The sequence below is a fragment of the Saccopteryx leptura genome, chromosome 10 (genome assembly GCF_036850995.1).
Source record: "Saccopteryx leptura isolate mSacLep1 chromosome 10, mSacLep1_pri_phased_curated, whole genome shotgun sequence".
NCBI classification, from domain to species: domain Eukaryota; kingdom Metazoa; phylum Chordata; class Mammalia; order Chiroptera; family Emballonuridae; genus Saccopteryx; species Saccopteryx leptura.
This window is the reverse complement of record NC_089512.1, coordinates 8173350-8186586: the sequence shown is the minus strand read 5'-3', so window position 1 is coordinate 8186586 and position 13237 is coordinate 8173350. Positions and strand designations below refer to the sequence as shown.

At 48.3% G+C, this 13237-nt stretch overlaps 2 protein-coding genes across 4 annotated transcripts in view; one reads left to right on the top strand and one right to left on the bottom strand.

Annotated features, from left to right (window-relative positions):
• Nucleotides 1–4115, bottom strand: part of KIF9 (kinesin family member 9) — a 52686-nt gene extending 48571 nt beyond the window's left edge. Inside the window, exons 1-2 of one of the 2 annotated variants that reach the window (XM_066351897.1) lie at nucleotides 3992–4072; nucleotides 2765–2990 (exon numbers count right to left, since the gene is read on the bottom strand). In XM_066351897.1, the coding sequence (XP_066207994.1) occupies nucleotides 2765–2795 (31 nt within the window). In that variant the 5' untranslated portion in view covers nucleotides 2796–2990; nucleotides 3992–4072. Of the gene's footprint in view, nucleotides 1–2764; nucleotides 2991–3991 lie in introns of both variants that reach the window. The other variant, XM_066351898.1, reaches the window with a different exon arrangement.
• A 343-nt stretch (nucleotides 4116–4458) lies between these two features.
• KLHL18 (kelch like family member 18) overlaps nucleotides 4459–13237 on the top strand; it is a 51786-nt gene continuing 43007 nt past the window's right edge. For both annotated transcript variants that reach the window (XM_066351900.1, XM_066351899.1), the window contains exon 1: nucleotides 4459–4588. In XM_066351900.1, the coding sequence (XP_066207997.1) occupies nucleotides 4460–4588 (129 nt within the window). In that variant the 5' untranslated portion in view covers nucleotide 4459. The remainder of the gene's footprint in view (nucleotides 4589–13237) is intronic.

Genomic DNA, 13237 nt, shown 5'->3' with positions numbered 1-13237 from the left:
ACGGAGTGATGTACAGTCCACAATTTCCTGTCCCACTGGGAGCCAGTCTTCTTTTCCCCCCTCAGCACTTCAGTGCTCTCCCCACAGGCTCAACACATACGTCCCTTCCTACTTGACAGGCTGCCTCACCGCTTTCCACCAATGACCCTCCTAAGAGACTGAACTACAAACAACGCTCCCTTTTGTGGCCTAATCTCAGAGGTGGTTTCTAGCCATGTTCTGTATCTCAGTCCACTTATGCTTTGCCTCGTTCATTATATTTTCCTTGGAAATACTATGAAAAGCCTTAAAACTACTTCTTTTCTTCATTAACATGTTTTACTTCATATGCAGCATTTTCTCTACCTCCATCAGATAAACCTAGATCAGAAAAGAGATCCCCTAGAAGTATATTTAATTTAGCCCCTAATCAAATACTCTTTCTTCTCTGGCATGAGACTGACAGAAAAATCACAGATAGTCCCCTCCTTCCTCTTCCTCTCCTAAAACCTAACTATATTCTCACCATTTCCTTTCAGGCAGAAACAGATGTGTGTGTATTCCTTCATTCATACAATCACAAATAAGTGCTATGAATAATAAAATTCTAAAATAAACATTTGATGCAGCTTCATGGAATAGATACAAGTGATAGGGTGGTGATTTAGGTGAATGGCCTTCCTATTAAATAGAGTTGTCCTACAATGGAAAAGACTTTCTCAAGGTAAGGACCATAAGGGGAGTTAACTGACCTCTAAGATCCTGTCCAAACAAAGTACGAACATTTTAAAAAGCTAAACTGTAGCCTGACCTGTGGTGGCACAGTGGATAAGGCATTGACCTGGTGCTGAGGTCACTGGTTCAAGGCACATATGAGAAGCAACTATGATGAGCTGAGTAAAGTACTTAACATTAGGCCCTGGCCAGGTTGCTCAGTGGGTAGTGTCATCCAGGGGTACCGAGGTCATGGGTCCGAGTCCCTGTCAAGGGAAGTATGAGAAGCAATCAATGGTGCACAACTAAATGGAACTAAGTGGACACCAAATTGATGCTTCTCTCCCCCCCACCAAATCAATGGAAAAAATCAAAGTTAATTATTGCACTGTTTATTTATTTATTTATTTTGAGAGAGAGGAAGAAGGAGAGAGAGAAAGAAGCATCAACTCATTGTTCCACTTAGCTGTACACCCATCACCCATTGATTGCTTCTCCTACGTGTCCTGACCCGGGACTGAAGTACCTCAGGGTTGAGCTGCCACCCTGGTGCTGTGGGAGGATGCTCTATCCACTGTGCCACAAGGCAGGGCCATTACTGCACTTTTTAAAAAAGCACATTAAATAAAGAATGTTAATATTTTACATGTATTATCTAAGAGAGTTCAATAAGTGTTTCAGGATAAAAATAATCCCATGTTTTATTTATTTATTTATTTATTTTTTTCTGAAGCCGGAAACGGGGAGAGACAGACAGACTCCTGCATGCGCCCGACCGGGATCCACCCGGCACGCCCACCAAGGGTGATGCTCTGCCCACCAGGGGGCGATGTTCTGCCCCTCCAGGGCATTGCTCTGCTGTGACCAGAGCCACTCTAGCGCCTGGGGCAGAGGCCAAGGAGCCATCCCCAGCGCCCGGGCCATCTTTGCTCCAATGGAGCCTCGGGTGCAGGAGGGGAAGAGAGAGACAGAGAGGAAGGGGGGGGGGGAGTGGAGAAGCAAATGGGCGCTTTTCCTATGTGCCCTGGCCGGGAATCGAACCCGGGTCCCCCACCCGCCAGGCCGACGCTCTACCACTGAGCCAACCGGCCAGGGCCAATAATCCCATGTTTTAAAATAGTAACGTTCCTCCACATTTCTAGACACAACTTGTGATAACCACTTGAGTTCCTCTGACAATTATATTGACTCTCATCAAATGTCATTAAAGATCTATAGAAACAAGTTAAATAGAGATAGGCCCTGCCATTTCCTTTTAGTGTCAATGATAGGGACATAAAAACTCTAGTTATAAGCCCTTCAGATGTCAAATCAAATAGCAAGTTACTTTCTTATTTGCCTATTATATATTATCTGTCCACTTCTTAAGTTCCTCAAGTGATGATTTCATGGAACTCTTGTCTACCATGGAATCATTCAGACCGTTTAATTTTTAGAAAATGAGTATGGAAGGTATTTAGGTGAGTAAAAATAATGGCTTGCCCAATTTCAGTCCTGAAATCTTTGTCTGCGAAATCAATCTTTAGAAACAAATAGTCACAAGTAGCTCCAACATGAATCCCAAACTGAGGAAACTGAAAAGAACTTCTCAATCTCCAGGTTCACTTTGATCTAGGCTATTGGGAAGTTGGGAGTGCAGGGACGTGTGTTTTCATCCAAGCAAACACTCTCAATCTCTAAAGTTCTGGGAATCATTCCCCATGCCAGTCTGAGAGCCCACCCTCCTGCCCAGGGTGCCTCCTGAAAGGTACCATAAAGTAGTGCAGCCTCTGGCAGTAGGTGCCTAGGCCTTACTCCTGGCAACCCCCAACCACTGACAGTACAAGGGCAGCACAGGCTAGCTCTAAGCAGCACCCTCCCCTGAGCCTGTCCCTTCTCTGCCCTGCAATTTGCCAAAATGCACCTGCACACGCAGTCACCCTATCTGTGCTTCCCAAGGCCCTCCCCATGCTCACACCATGGGTCCCGGCATGCCTTTTCTATTACCTACAGGAATAGAGTCACTGAGTCTGTGACTCAGCAGCTCCTCAACACCCAGACATTTGGGGACCCCATGCCATCTAGCACTTACTGAAATGTTTGTTAATGTTCTTACACCACATTACTTGAGTGGGTTTCAGCTTCCAAATTAAATTACAAGATGCTTGAGGAATAAAACTGCCTTTTATCTCTTTTGAATCCCCCCATCAGTGTCCAGAACACTGAGCAGGTGCTCAAGAAATGGTGGTTGGTGGTGATAGTCATGGTTGTAAGTCAGAGGGTAGCTGAATCTCCATATGTGGGTCCATCTTCCAGCACTATTGAGAGAGTCCCAAGGGGCATATGTTACTCCCTTCCCACTCCAAGCCGTAGGCCCACAGCCTTTCCTGAAGGACACTTGGTTTCCAAGCACCACTGTCAAGAAGCCTTGATCAGCCCTATCACTATGCCCTCCCCTTTAGTAGGGTCCTTCTCCCACATTTCCTTGTGGGAAATGTCCTCTTCCAAGGTCCTACCCTTAGATATTTCTGGTATAAGTAAGTGTATCTCTGAGTGGCCACCAGGAAACCTCTTGCTGTAGAGGTTCGCGGTTTCCTCGTTTGTTTTAGAGGTGGGAATGGACACAATTGCCACCAAGCAGATATCTGAAGGCTCGATAAAAGGATAAGGAGCATATGCTGGGACAGTAGGCACTAGGCGAGTCCGTATCTTCCAGCGCTCCTGCCCAGACCAGGGGCTCTCATGGGAGACATTCATAGCCACCAGAGCTTCAGTAGCATCTGAATCGCCCCAAATCAGGGCCCAAACGCATGCAGCCTTGGGCTAAACGAAAAACTCGAATCCAGGTATAACTAACCTTTCTCCTTTTCCTCACCCAACATGCCAGACCCCTATGTGGAGTCTGGGAGGCAATGAGCCTTAGAAGCATTCCTGTCCTTCTCTGGAGTAGCTTTCTCGTTTGAAAAACAAAGGGCTTGGACTGGCGATCCTGAAGCACCCTCCAGTTCCAAAACCGTTAAGTGCAGAAGAACCAAGAAGACTTCTGGTTCCCCGCCTCGCTCCCCCTGAACCTCAGGCGCGACGAAGGACACTCGTGGGGACAGGTAACGTTAGACTCGAAGGCCCTAAGCCGCAGCCAGGCAGAAAGGGCCCCCGCGATGCCGCGCCCTCCTGGGGCCGGGTTTCATAAATCAGAGCCAAGCTGGAGGACTCCCTATTGGAGGGGTGTTTAGATGCCAGCAACTGCCCACCACCCGGCGTACACCCCCCTCTCCTACCTCCCTTCACTCCACCCCGGGGGCTCGTGGCCCCTCCTCACCGCTCCGGAAGCAGCAGCCTTCCCACAGCGCTACCACTGCAGCTGCCGCGACGGAAAACCCGCGTGTGCGGCAACCGGGTTGTGTACACAGCCGCCATGGCAACGGGCCGCTTCCGGAGGTTCCGGAAGTAGCCTGGTGGTGGCGGAAATGAAGTTTGTGGTCCTCTGTTGAGATACGAGTAAGGTCAAGGCAGAATCGGGAAAACGGGAGATAGAACCATTGATTCTAGGAAGAATGCAGCAGCCGAAGGCGTGTGACCAGCGCCGACAACTAATGTACCAGCAAGGGAACTAAGGCTGCGTACAAACCAGGAAGCGGGGCAGCAGGGCTTCCGGCGCAGAGCTGTCTCTAACTACGGCGACCGCGCAGGGCCTGCGCCGAAGCTGCCGTCCGCGCGCGTCCGCGCCCCGCCCTGCTCAGTTTAGAGCCGGCCGGCCAGGCCTGCGCAGTCGCGGCGGCGGGGGAAGATGGTGGAGGACGGCGCGGAGGAGCTGGAGGATCTGGTGCACTTCTCCGTGTCCGAGTTGCCTAGTCGCGGCTACGGGGTCATGGAGGAGATCCGGCGGCAGGGCAAGCTGTGCGATGTGACGCTCAAGGTGCCGACGGCTGGGTGGCACGGGGCCGAGGGAAAAGGGACCGAATGGGGAGGAAAGAGGGGCGGGGCCGGGCGGGGACGCGGGGTCTAGCGGGCAGAGGGGTGAGGAAAGGAGGTTGGAGGGAGACCGTGTCGGGGAGAGAGAGGTGGCGAGCGGGAGAGGAGGACCGGGGCTGAGTCGGGAGATGGGCTGGCACGGCTTCTCAGCCCTTAGAAGGAGAGGCGGAGAGGCGCGCCGCTGAGGCCCTCGGAGCGGGAGACATTGGGGTGCCCGCCTCCTTTTCTGTCACCGACTAGAGAAAAGAGACTCGCAGCCCCTCCATCAGGGGAGGGGTGGTGGCCGTCTCTACATTCTGACGGGCAGCGCTGAAACACCTTCTCTGGTCACCGCAGGCGTTTGTTTGTGCCCCTCGAAAGTTAGCTGTGTTGTAGAGGCGCAGGCTTTTCCTCAGCAGTCACTGCTTGTCCTTGATTGTGAGACTACCCCCTTGTCTCTTAAGACCTTTTAAACTCAGCTCTGGAAGTCCTTTGAGGTGGGCAGCGACTCTGCCGCACACGGGGAGGCATCCTACCAGCACCACCACCCAAAAGTCACAGAAAGGGGACGGGTGGTTTGCGTGGAGCGGGACCTTTTAACCACCTGTTCCCTGCCGGCATTCTGAGCTCTAGAGCCAGCCTTCCTCCTGCGCTTGGCGTTTATTCCTGCAGGAGAGGCATGCTGGGCAGCGCCCTGGCCAAGCTGCTGAGCCAGGTGGAGCCCTCCAGGGGGGCAGATGCTGCTGCCGGCCGCATTCCCGGCCCCTGCGGGGCTTTGGAAAGCTCTCAGCACCTGTGGAAGATCTCGTTTAAAAACAAGATCATACAGTACAGAGCTCTTTTTGCTCTTCTTATTTTCTACAGGGTTAAGGAAACTTTTTCTCCCAGGTATGAAAGTCAAACCTCTGGAGATAGTAGAGTAGTAGAATGACTTAGTGTGCCTTTGGAGATTTAAGGATTTGGATTAAAATCCTAGTTGTAACCTTGAGCAAGTTAATTTCTCTAAGCATCAGTTTTACAAATGCAAAAATAGAGATGACTCCTAATCCTCAGTATTAGAGTGAGGATTAAATGGGAACATCTGTGGTACTCTTTGCATAATGCATGGCATAAGTTTTTCATTGCTGTAAATGTTATAGAACAGAAAGAGTTCATCCACCCCGGCACCAGCAGAGCCAAACACTGAACACCAGAACTTTGCGGTGGACAAACATTGGCCATTTTATTGATGAGTGGTGCCACCCAGGAGAATGGGAAGCTAATGCTCAAAAGTCCGAACTCCTCCATGGTGTGTAGGTTACAGATGTTATCGGGCAGAGTCACAAGGCACCCTGGGTTAGGGGTTTGGGGTCATGCTGGGAGCTGATCCATCAGAGGTGAGGTAAGGGTAATGAATCGATTCTTCAGGTCTGGAGGACAGCTCTGAGGTCTGTTCCCAGATCCCTCTGTCTGCTCTCATGGGACAGTAATGGGGGGGGGGTGTTGCTCTGTCTTAGGGCTCAGGAACTGAAATATCACTTAGCTCAAGATATTATCTTTAGTCTGCCAGAGGTCCAATCTTGTTACCAATAGTTAGGTCAGGACTGCTATCTTCTGCTGCACTGAGGGTTTCTGATTATTGGAGGAAAGTCTAGGTCTCAGAGACGGGGGGAATGATTTCTAGAGCTAGGAATTAGAACTACATTATTTAATCAAAGTCATAAGGACCCTTGGTTTCATAAATCCCTCCTGAAGATTAGTTTTCCAGTAGAGAAGTTAAGTGACTTGAGAGGGGGAAGGATCTTTAGTGGGAACCAAGAGGCTTGAGAAAAAATTAGCTGGACTAAAGGAGGCAGAGGAAGTAAATATAAATAAGAGATTAAAATAAAGGATTTTATTTATTGATTTGAGAGAGAGAAGGGGGGGCAGCCAGAAGCATAAACTCACAGTAGTTGCTTCTCGTATGTGACTTGACTGGGCAAGCCCAGGGTTTCAAACCAATGACCTCAGCATTCCAGGTTGATGCTCCATCTACTCCGCCACCACAGGTCAAGCAAGGCAGAGGTTTTCTGACATCGAGATTTGTAAGCAGAAGAATGGTCTGGTTTTGGCAGTAACACTTGGGGTGAGGAGAGATTAGTGAAAAGCAGTAAAAGGGGGAAATTTTTTTTTTGATTAAGATTTAGCCTGGAAGGGTGAGCCAGGGAAAGCTTATGAAATACAGAGAAGCAAAAAAGGCATGCTCGAGTGGGGTGGCCTCAGATGCTTCTACATAAATCAAAGCAGAGCGTCTTGCCTCTGAGTTAATGTAAATATAGCAACCCTTTAGCACAAAAATGGTTTTTGTTCATTTGAAGGGACAAGTAAATTATCAGAAGTAGTTCCAAATAAGGAAATTATCAGAGGTTCTAATGGAGAGTGTCCATTTAAATTGCTTTATTAGTTTCAAGGATCTGGGACATAAAGATCAACATAAAAGCACAGGCTAGAGCTGGAAAGTTCTGTAGAAAGCATCTGCTTCGCTGGTTTTCTAACTACTTTGTAGAGCCTGAGACATAGCCCAATGGCAGTCCTGGTTTGCCAGGCCAAGCAAACCAGGCTCTGTCTCATTTACCTCCCATTCACTAGAGCTGCTCTGTGAAATCTGTTTGGGTCTCTTCCTTTCAAGATAGTGTATCTTTCCCAAAACTTCTGGCGATTCCAGCCTATCTTCCAACTAAAAAGGTGCTAAAAAGCTGGTTGGAAGCCTTTTGTCCTGGGATGGGTTTATTGACTAGTGGGCCTCCCTCTAGGGTAGTAGGCTCTCAAACTTCAGGGGGCATTAGAATCACCTAGTGGCCTCGCTCACTGGACGTTGGGCCTTAGCCCGGAATTTCTTGTACAGTAGGTCTGGCATGGGCTTGAGAATTTGCGTTTTTGACAAAGTCTTCAGTGATGCTACTCCTGATCTGGGCATCCTGAGACCATCAGCTGTGGGGGGATGGACCTGTCATTTTCAGTGAAATATGTTCAGAGTCCATGGATCTTCAGGCTTCTGCCTCGGTGGAGTAAGCCTGCCTGTCACCATTCTAGGAACCTTATGGTGGGAGGGGACTGGGGCTTTTGCTTCTGTATGAGACTCTCACTGCTCCCCAAATGGTGCCTACCACACTCTTGTTTTTAGTGATGCCCCCGTTACCCAGGTCTGGAGTCTAGTTTATCCTGCCCAGAAAATAAACCTCCAGGTTTCTGTTGGGGCAGTGATGGAGCAGTTACTTGCCTGCTGGGGGGGGCGGACCAGTCCTGCCTGTTTTCAGCCTTCCTTAGTGCTCACACTTTGAGAGGAAACCTAAGTGTCTCCAACAGTTAAGTTTGGGAGGGCTCTGCAGTGGCTGGCCGTCTGCAGCACTCCGCGTTCTCCGTCTGAGTCAGTTACTACTCGTTTGTCTGCTTTCCTTCTTCCAAGACTTGGTGACACTTCTAATCACTTTTCAGCTTCTTTTTCTTTGGGAGCTTTGCTGTTCCTTGGTTGTCGGTCTGAGAGGTAGTATGCATAGCACAGACACTTGCCTGACTGCCTGGGTCGGAATCCTGGCTCTGCCACTTATTAGCTGTGAGAACTGGAGCAAGTTCCTTAAATGCTGGTGACTCAGTTCCTTCATTTGTAAAATGGGGATCATCACCTACCTAATAAAAGTGTTAAGGTTTCCATTAGTTAATACACTTAAGATAATCGTGTGGTAGATGCTTAGTAAGTGTAGGTGTTTAAGGATGATAACTAATGGAGTTTCTAGAGGGAATGGAGGTAAATGTGTGTGTTCAGCATGCCAGTTTGAACTGGTTTAGCTTCTGATGAATTCTAGATGATTTTATCTAAACGTAATGTTCAGGCCTGACCTGTGGTGGCACAGTGGATCAAGCGTCAACCTGGAACGCTGAGGTCGCCTGTTCAAAACCCTGGCCTTGCCTGGTCAGGCACATATGGGAGTTGATGCTTCCTGCTCCCCCCCCCCCTTCTCTCTGTCTCTCTCAATCTCTCTCTCTTCTCTAAAAAATGAATAAATAAATAAAAAATAATTTAAACATAATGTTCATTGCCTTCAAAGAATTTACAAACTGCTGCTCTACTTCAGCAGCCTGCATTTTACAGATGAAGACCCAAGCACAGAGGGAAAGGGGCTTGACCAAGGTCACAGGTTAAAGCAGGCACAGCCAGGGCTAGAGGTCCCCAGATGTCGGGTCGAGTATTCTTTCGTGCCTCTTCTGTTGCTGACATTGACTGAACTGATCTCAGTGGCTACTGTGTGAATTAATCTATCAGGTCAGTTGTAATCATTCTTAACATGTCATCGTTTCTGTCATCCTGAGCTTTAAGGAGAGTGTGAAAGTCAGCATTTATATGCATGCCACCTCTCCAGCGTCACTTGCCAACTCTTGGATTTTCTTTTTGGAAATACTTGAAATGTAAATTCCTTGGGTGCCTGTTGGATAATTAAGTTGAGGCATAACAAAAACGGGTAATACATTGGATTTTTAAAAATCATATTCTGTATCTATAGTGACTTTCAAACCTCTTTGAAAAATAAAAGTGATGAACCTCTCCCTGGAAAAATGCACTTACTTACAATATGTACAAAGTTTTGCATTCAGTCCTGAGAGCAGTTCCCCTGAAGCTCATCTTTGGATCTTGGGTCATGAATCCAGCTGAACAGTATTCTGTAAGAAAAAGCCCGTGGTTCTTCTCCTTGGCAAATCATTTTATGTTAAAGGTTAGGATAGTAGTGCACGGACTCTTGGCAACCTATAGCATCAGGCTTGTCTGGGTGGAAAGGCTTAGATCCACGGGGGCTCCCATCCCCTCTCCCAGCAGTTGGTTCATCTCCTCTCCTGTGGACCACCAGGAGCCCGGTGCTCTGGCCACCTCTGTCAGGTTCATCTTTACATCCACGGAGGCTCCCATCCCCCCTCCCAGCAGTTGGTTCATCTCCTCTCCTGTGGACCACCAGGAGCCCGGTGCTCTGGCCACCTCTGTCAGGTTCATCTTTACATCCACGGAGGCTCCCATCCCCCTCCCAGCAGTCGGTTCATCTCCTCTCCTGTGGACCACCAGGAGCCCGGTGCTCTGGCCACCTCTGTCAGGTTCATCTGGGTCTACAATTTGGGCAAACTCCCCTGGTTCAATGAGTGTTCTCCATAACTTCATTTTTATGAGATCTAGACCCACCAAATTTATTATTTCTATCCTCCTCTCACCTCTGTTTGTTTCTTACGTGGAGTGGGTCACCAAACCTGCATACTATTCGTTGACCTATAAGCTTAGAGAGAGAGGACACACACACACACACTTTGTTTTGCAATCGCTTAAAAATGGCTCCTCAAAGATCTGCTGGTATCAGTCTTCCCAGCATTTTCCCAAGGCTCCTGCTGAGACTTTGAACTCAGACCTGAGAATTTAGCCTCCAGGAAGAAATGTCTTACTGTGAAAGGCGCAGTATTCGAATACTTCCTTTTGACCCACTAAATCCACACATTAGCTTCTGGAATCTTGCCCTAATTTGTCACACTGATTTTGTGATGAAAGAGTAGGTGGAGAAGTTCTATCAGGAAGTGAAGTAAGGACTTGTTGATGCATGCCATTTTTATGTTATGTGTAATGCAGCAAGCCACACAGGTATAATTATAGAGCTAGAATAATATTAAAAGTCATCATGGAGGTCCTGTTTCAAAGCCATTCATTTTACAGATGAAAAAACCCTGAGGCTTAGAGATATTAAGGGATTACTTGAGGCAAAAGCTATTATTATCTGAGCTCCAACACAGCTGTTTGTTGGTGGATGCTCTGCTCTTATATCCTCTGAGGGATTGCTCTGTGGCCCTGCCGATGGCGTGAAGCAGAGCAGGGAGCAGACACCATCTGCAGTGTCATCCCTGGGCACGGAGCGGTGATGTATATGTTCAGATGCAGTACTGTTTTGTCGCAGGAGAGAAGAAAGATGCAGTCTTTCTTTTTTTCCCCAAGACATATGAATTCTTTTTTTTCTTTTCTTTTTTTAATTTTCTGAAGCTGGAAACGGGGAGAGACAGTCAGACAGACTCCCGCATGCGCCCGACCGGCACGCCCACCAGGGGCGACGCTCTGCCCACCAGGGGGCAATGCTCTGCCCCTCAGGGGCGTTGCTCTGCTGCGACCAGAGCCACTCTAGCGCCTGGGGCAGAGGCCAAGGAGCCATCCCCAGCGCCTGGGCCATCTTTGCTCCAGTGGAGCCTTGGCTGCGGGAGGGGAAGAGAGAGACAGAGAGGAAGGAGGGGGGTGGGGGTGGAGAAGCAAATGGGCGCTTCTCCTATGTGCCCTGGCCGGGAATCGAACCCGGGTCCCCCACACGCCAGGCCGACGCTCTACCGCTGAGCCAACCGGCCAGGGCCGCCATATGAATTCTTGATTCTTCTGAGTTTGAAATGACACCGTATTGGAAAACTTGTGCTTCTAAATATTGTTCATTCACTGAGTTTTCTATGACTTTTTTCAGGTAGTGGTGCTCATTTTCAGCCTTACGTCTTTTAAATGAGCATTTAGACCTGAGAGGAAGAATAGGTAAAGAACATGCACACTTGTTTGTTTGTTTTTTCATTTTTCCGAAGCTGGAAACGGGGAGGCAGTCAGACAGACTCCCGCATGCGCCCGACCGGGATCCACCCGGCATGCCCACCAGGGGCGATGTTCTGCCCCTCTGGGGGGTCGCTCTGTCACATCCAGAGCCATTCTAGCACCTGAGGCAGAGGCCACAGAGCCATCCTCAGCGCCCGGGCCATCTTTTGCTCCAATGGAGCCTCGGCTGCAGGAGGGGAAGAGAGAGACAGAGAGGAAGGAGAGGGGGAGGGGTAGAGAAGCAGATGGGCGCTTCTCCTGTGTGCCCTGGCCGGAAATCGAACCCGGGACTCCTGCACGCCAGGCCGATGCTCTACCACTGAGCCAACTGACCAGGGCCCACACTTGCTTTTTTAATTATTATTATTATTATTATTGATTTTAGAGAGAGAGGAAGAGAAACACTGATTTGTTGTCCCACTTATTTGTGCATTCCTTGGCTGATTTTTGTATGTACCCTCACCAGGGATTGAACCCCTAATTTTGGTGTATCAGGATGATGCTCTAACTAACTGTGCACTTATAATATGAATTCATATTCATCAAAAAGTCAGTTTCGCTCTCTTTCTTCTTCAAGTTATGTTGTTGGTAATGCTGTTGAATTCGGACATCCATTATATGAATGAGAGAGCTTGATGCTGTGACTTTGACACTGGACCTCCTCCATGGTTACTTTTAATATGACTATTCTAGCTCTATAATTATACTTGTGTAGCTCACAGCATTACACATAACACGTGGGTGGGGAAAGAGCTGGAGGAATCTTGGAAACTCAGTTACCAGCCAAGCAACCTTCATGGGGTTCATCCTGAGACTTCTGGAACTCAGCTGGCTGTCTGGGTAATTTAAGAAGCGTGTGTCTGAAGACGCTTCTTACTGCAGGTGGTTCCTTTATCGCTTTGTACAAGACTCCATTGTTTGCCCCTTGGCCACCCTGGTTCCACCCCTGGCTCATCTTGTAGGCTGGTTAATGAAAAACGAGACCATGTTGCTTTCTAAAGGTGTGTTCCAAGCCCCTCCTAAATTGCCTGCATGCCATCTACTTGCCTTCTTTGGATTTGTTGAGTGTTGCCACTTCATCGCCTCCTTGGTATGGTACCAGCCAGCTGCCCCCACAGTTAGTTGAGAAAGGCCCTTTCTACCCAAACAGCTGATCACATCACCACTTGTTTCCAGTTGGGGAGAATGAACCAATATGTGTGACCCAGGAGTTGGCAAGCATTTTCTGTAAAGAGCCAGATAGTAAATATTTTAGGATTTGTGGGTCATACAGTTTCAGTTGGAATTACTCAGCTCTGGTGTTGTAGTACGCAAGCAGCTGTACACGATACATGAACAAATGGATATGGCTGCGTTCCAGTAATACTTCATTTACAAAAACAGGCATGGACCAGATCCATTGGCTGTAGTTGGCTGACCCCTGTTGTCTATTGATACAGACTTTGTAAAGTTGAAGGCTTTTGGAGTAGGTTACACTTGCTTTATTGTCCAAGCCTAAACTTCTTCAGTTTCAACACAGTATCTAGAAATTGGAAGCATATCTTGTTAAACAGACAGATGAAGCAGAAGTGAAGAACTGCGTTTTTCCCAGCTCAGTGCAGGTGATCATGGGACTATCCTGGTCGGTGACTGATAACCGATGTAGGAGAAGTTACTGTTAAAATATGCATTCGATCTTTAACATCTTGTAGCTCTGCTGGAGCTTGAAAAGACTATTTCCAAAGCATTAACTAAAGGTACCATGCTCCCTTTCTCAGTTGAAGCTGAGGATGCTTAGCTGTTTGCAGAATGGCAGGCCAGAGGAGACCGTGAAGGCTCCTGTGTTCCGGTGCACCTGACCAGCTGTGTTCAGGGCTGTGAAGGTGAGGGCCAGAGTTTGAGCTTTCGGCAGGCGAAGTAGAGCAGTGGTTCACATGTGGCCCAATACGTGTGAGCAGAGTGTGCTGCATATCTGATCAGAACACTAAAATGCTTTCAAAAAATAAGCTCAGGAACAGATATAATGCTACT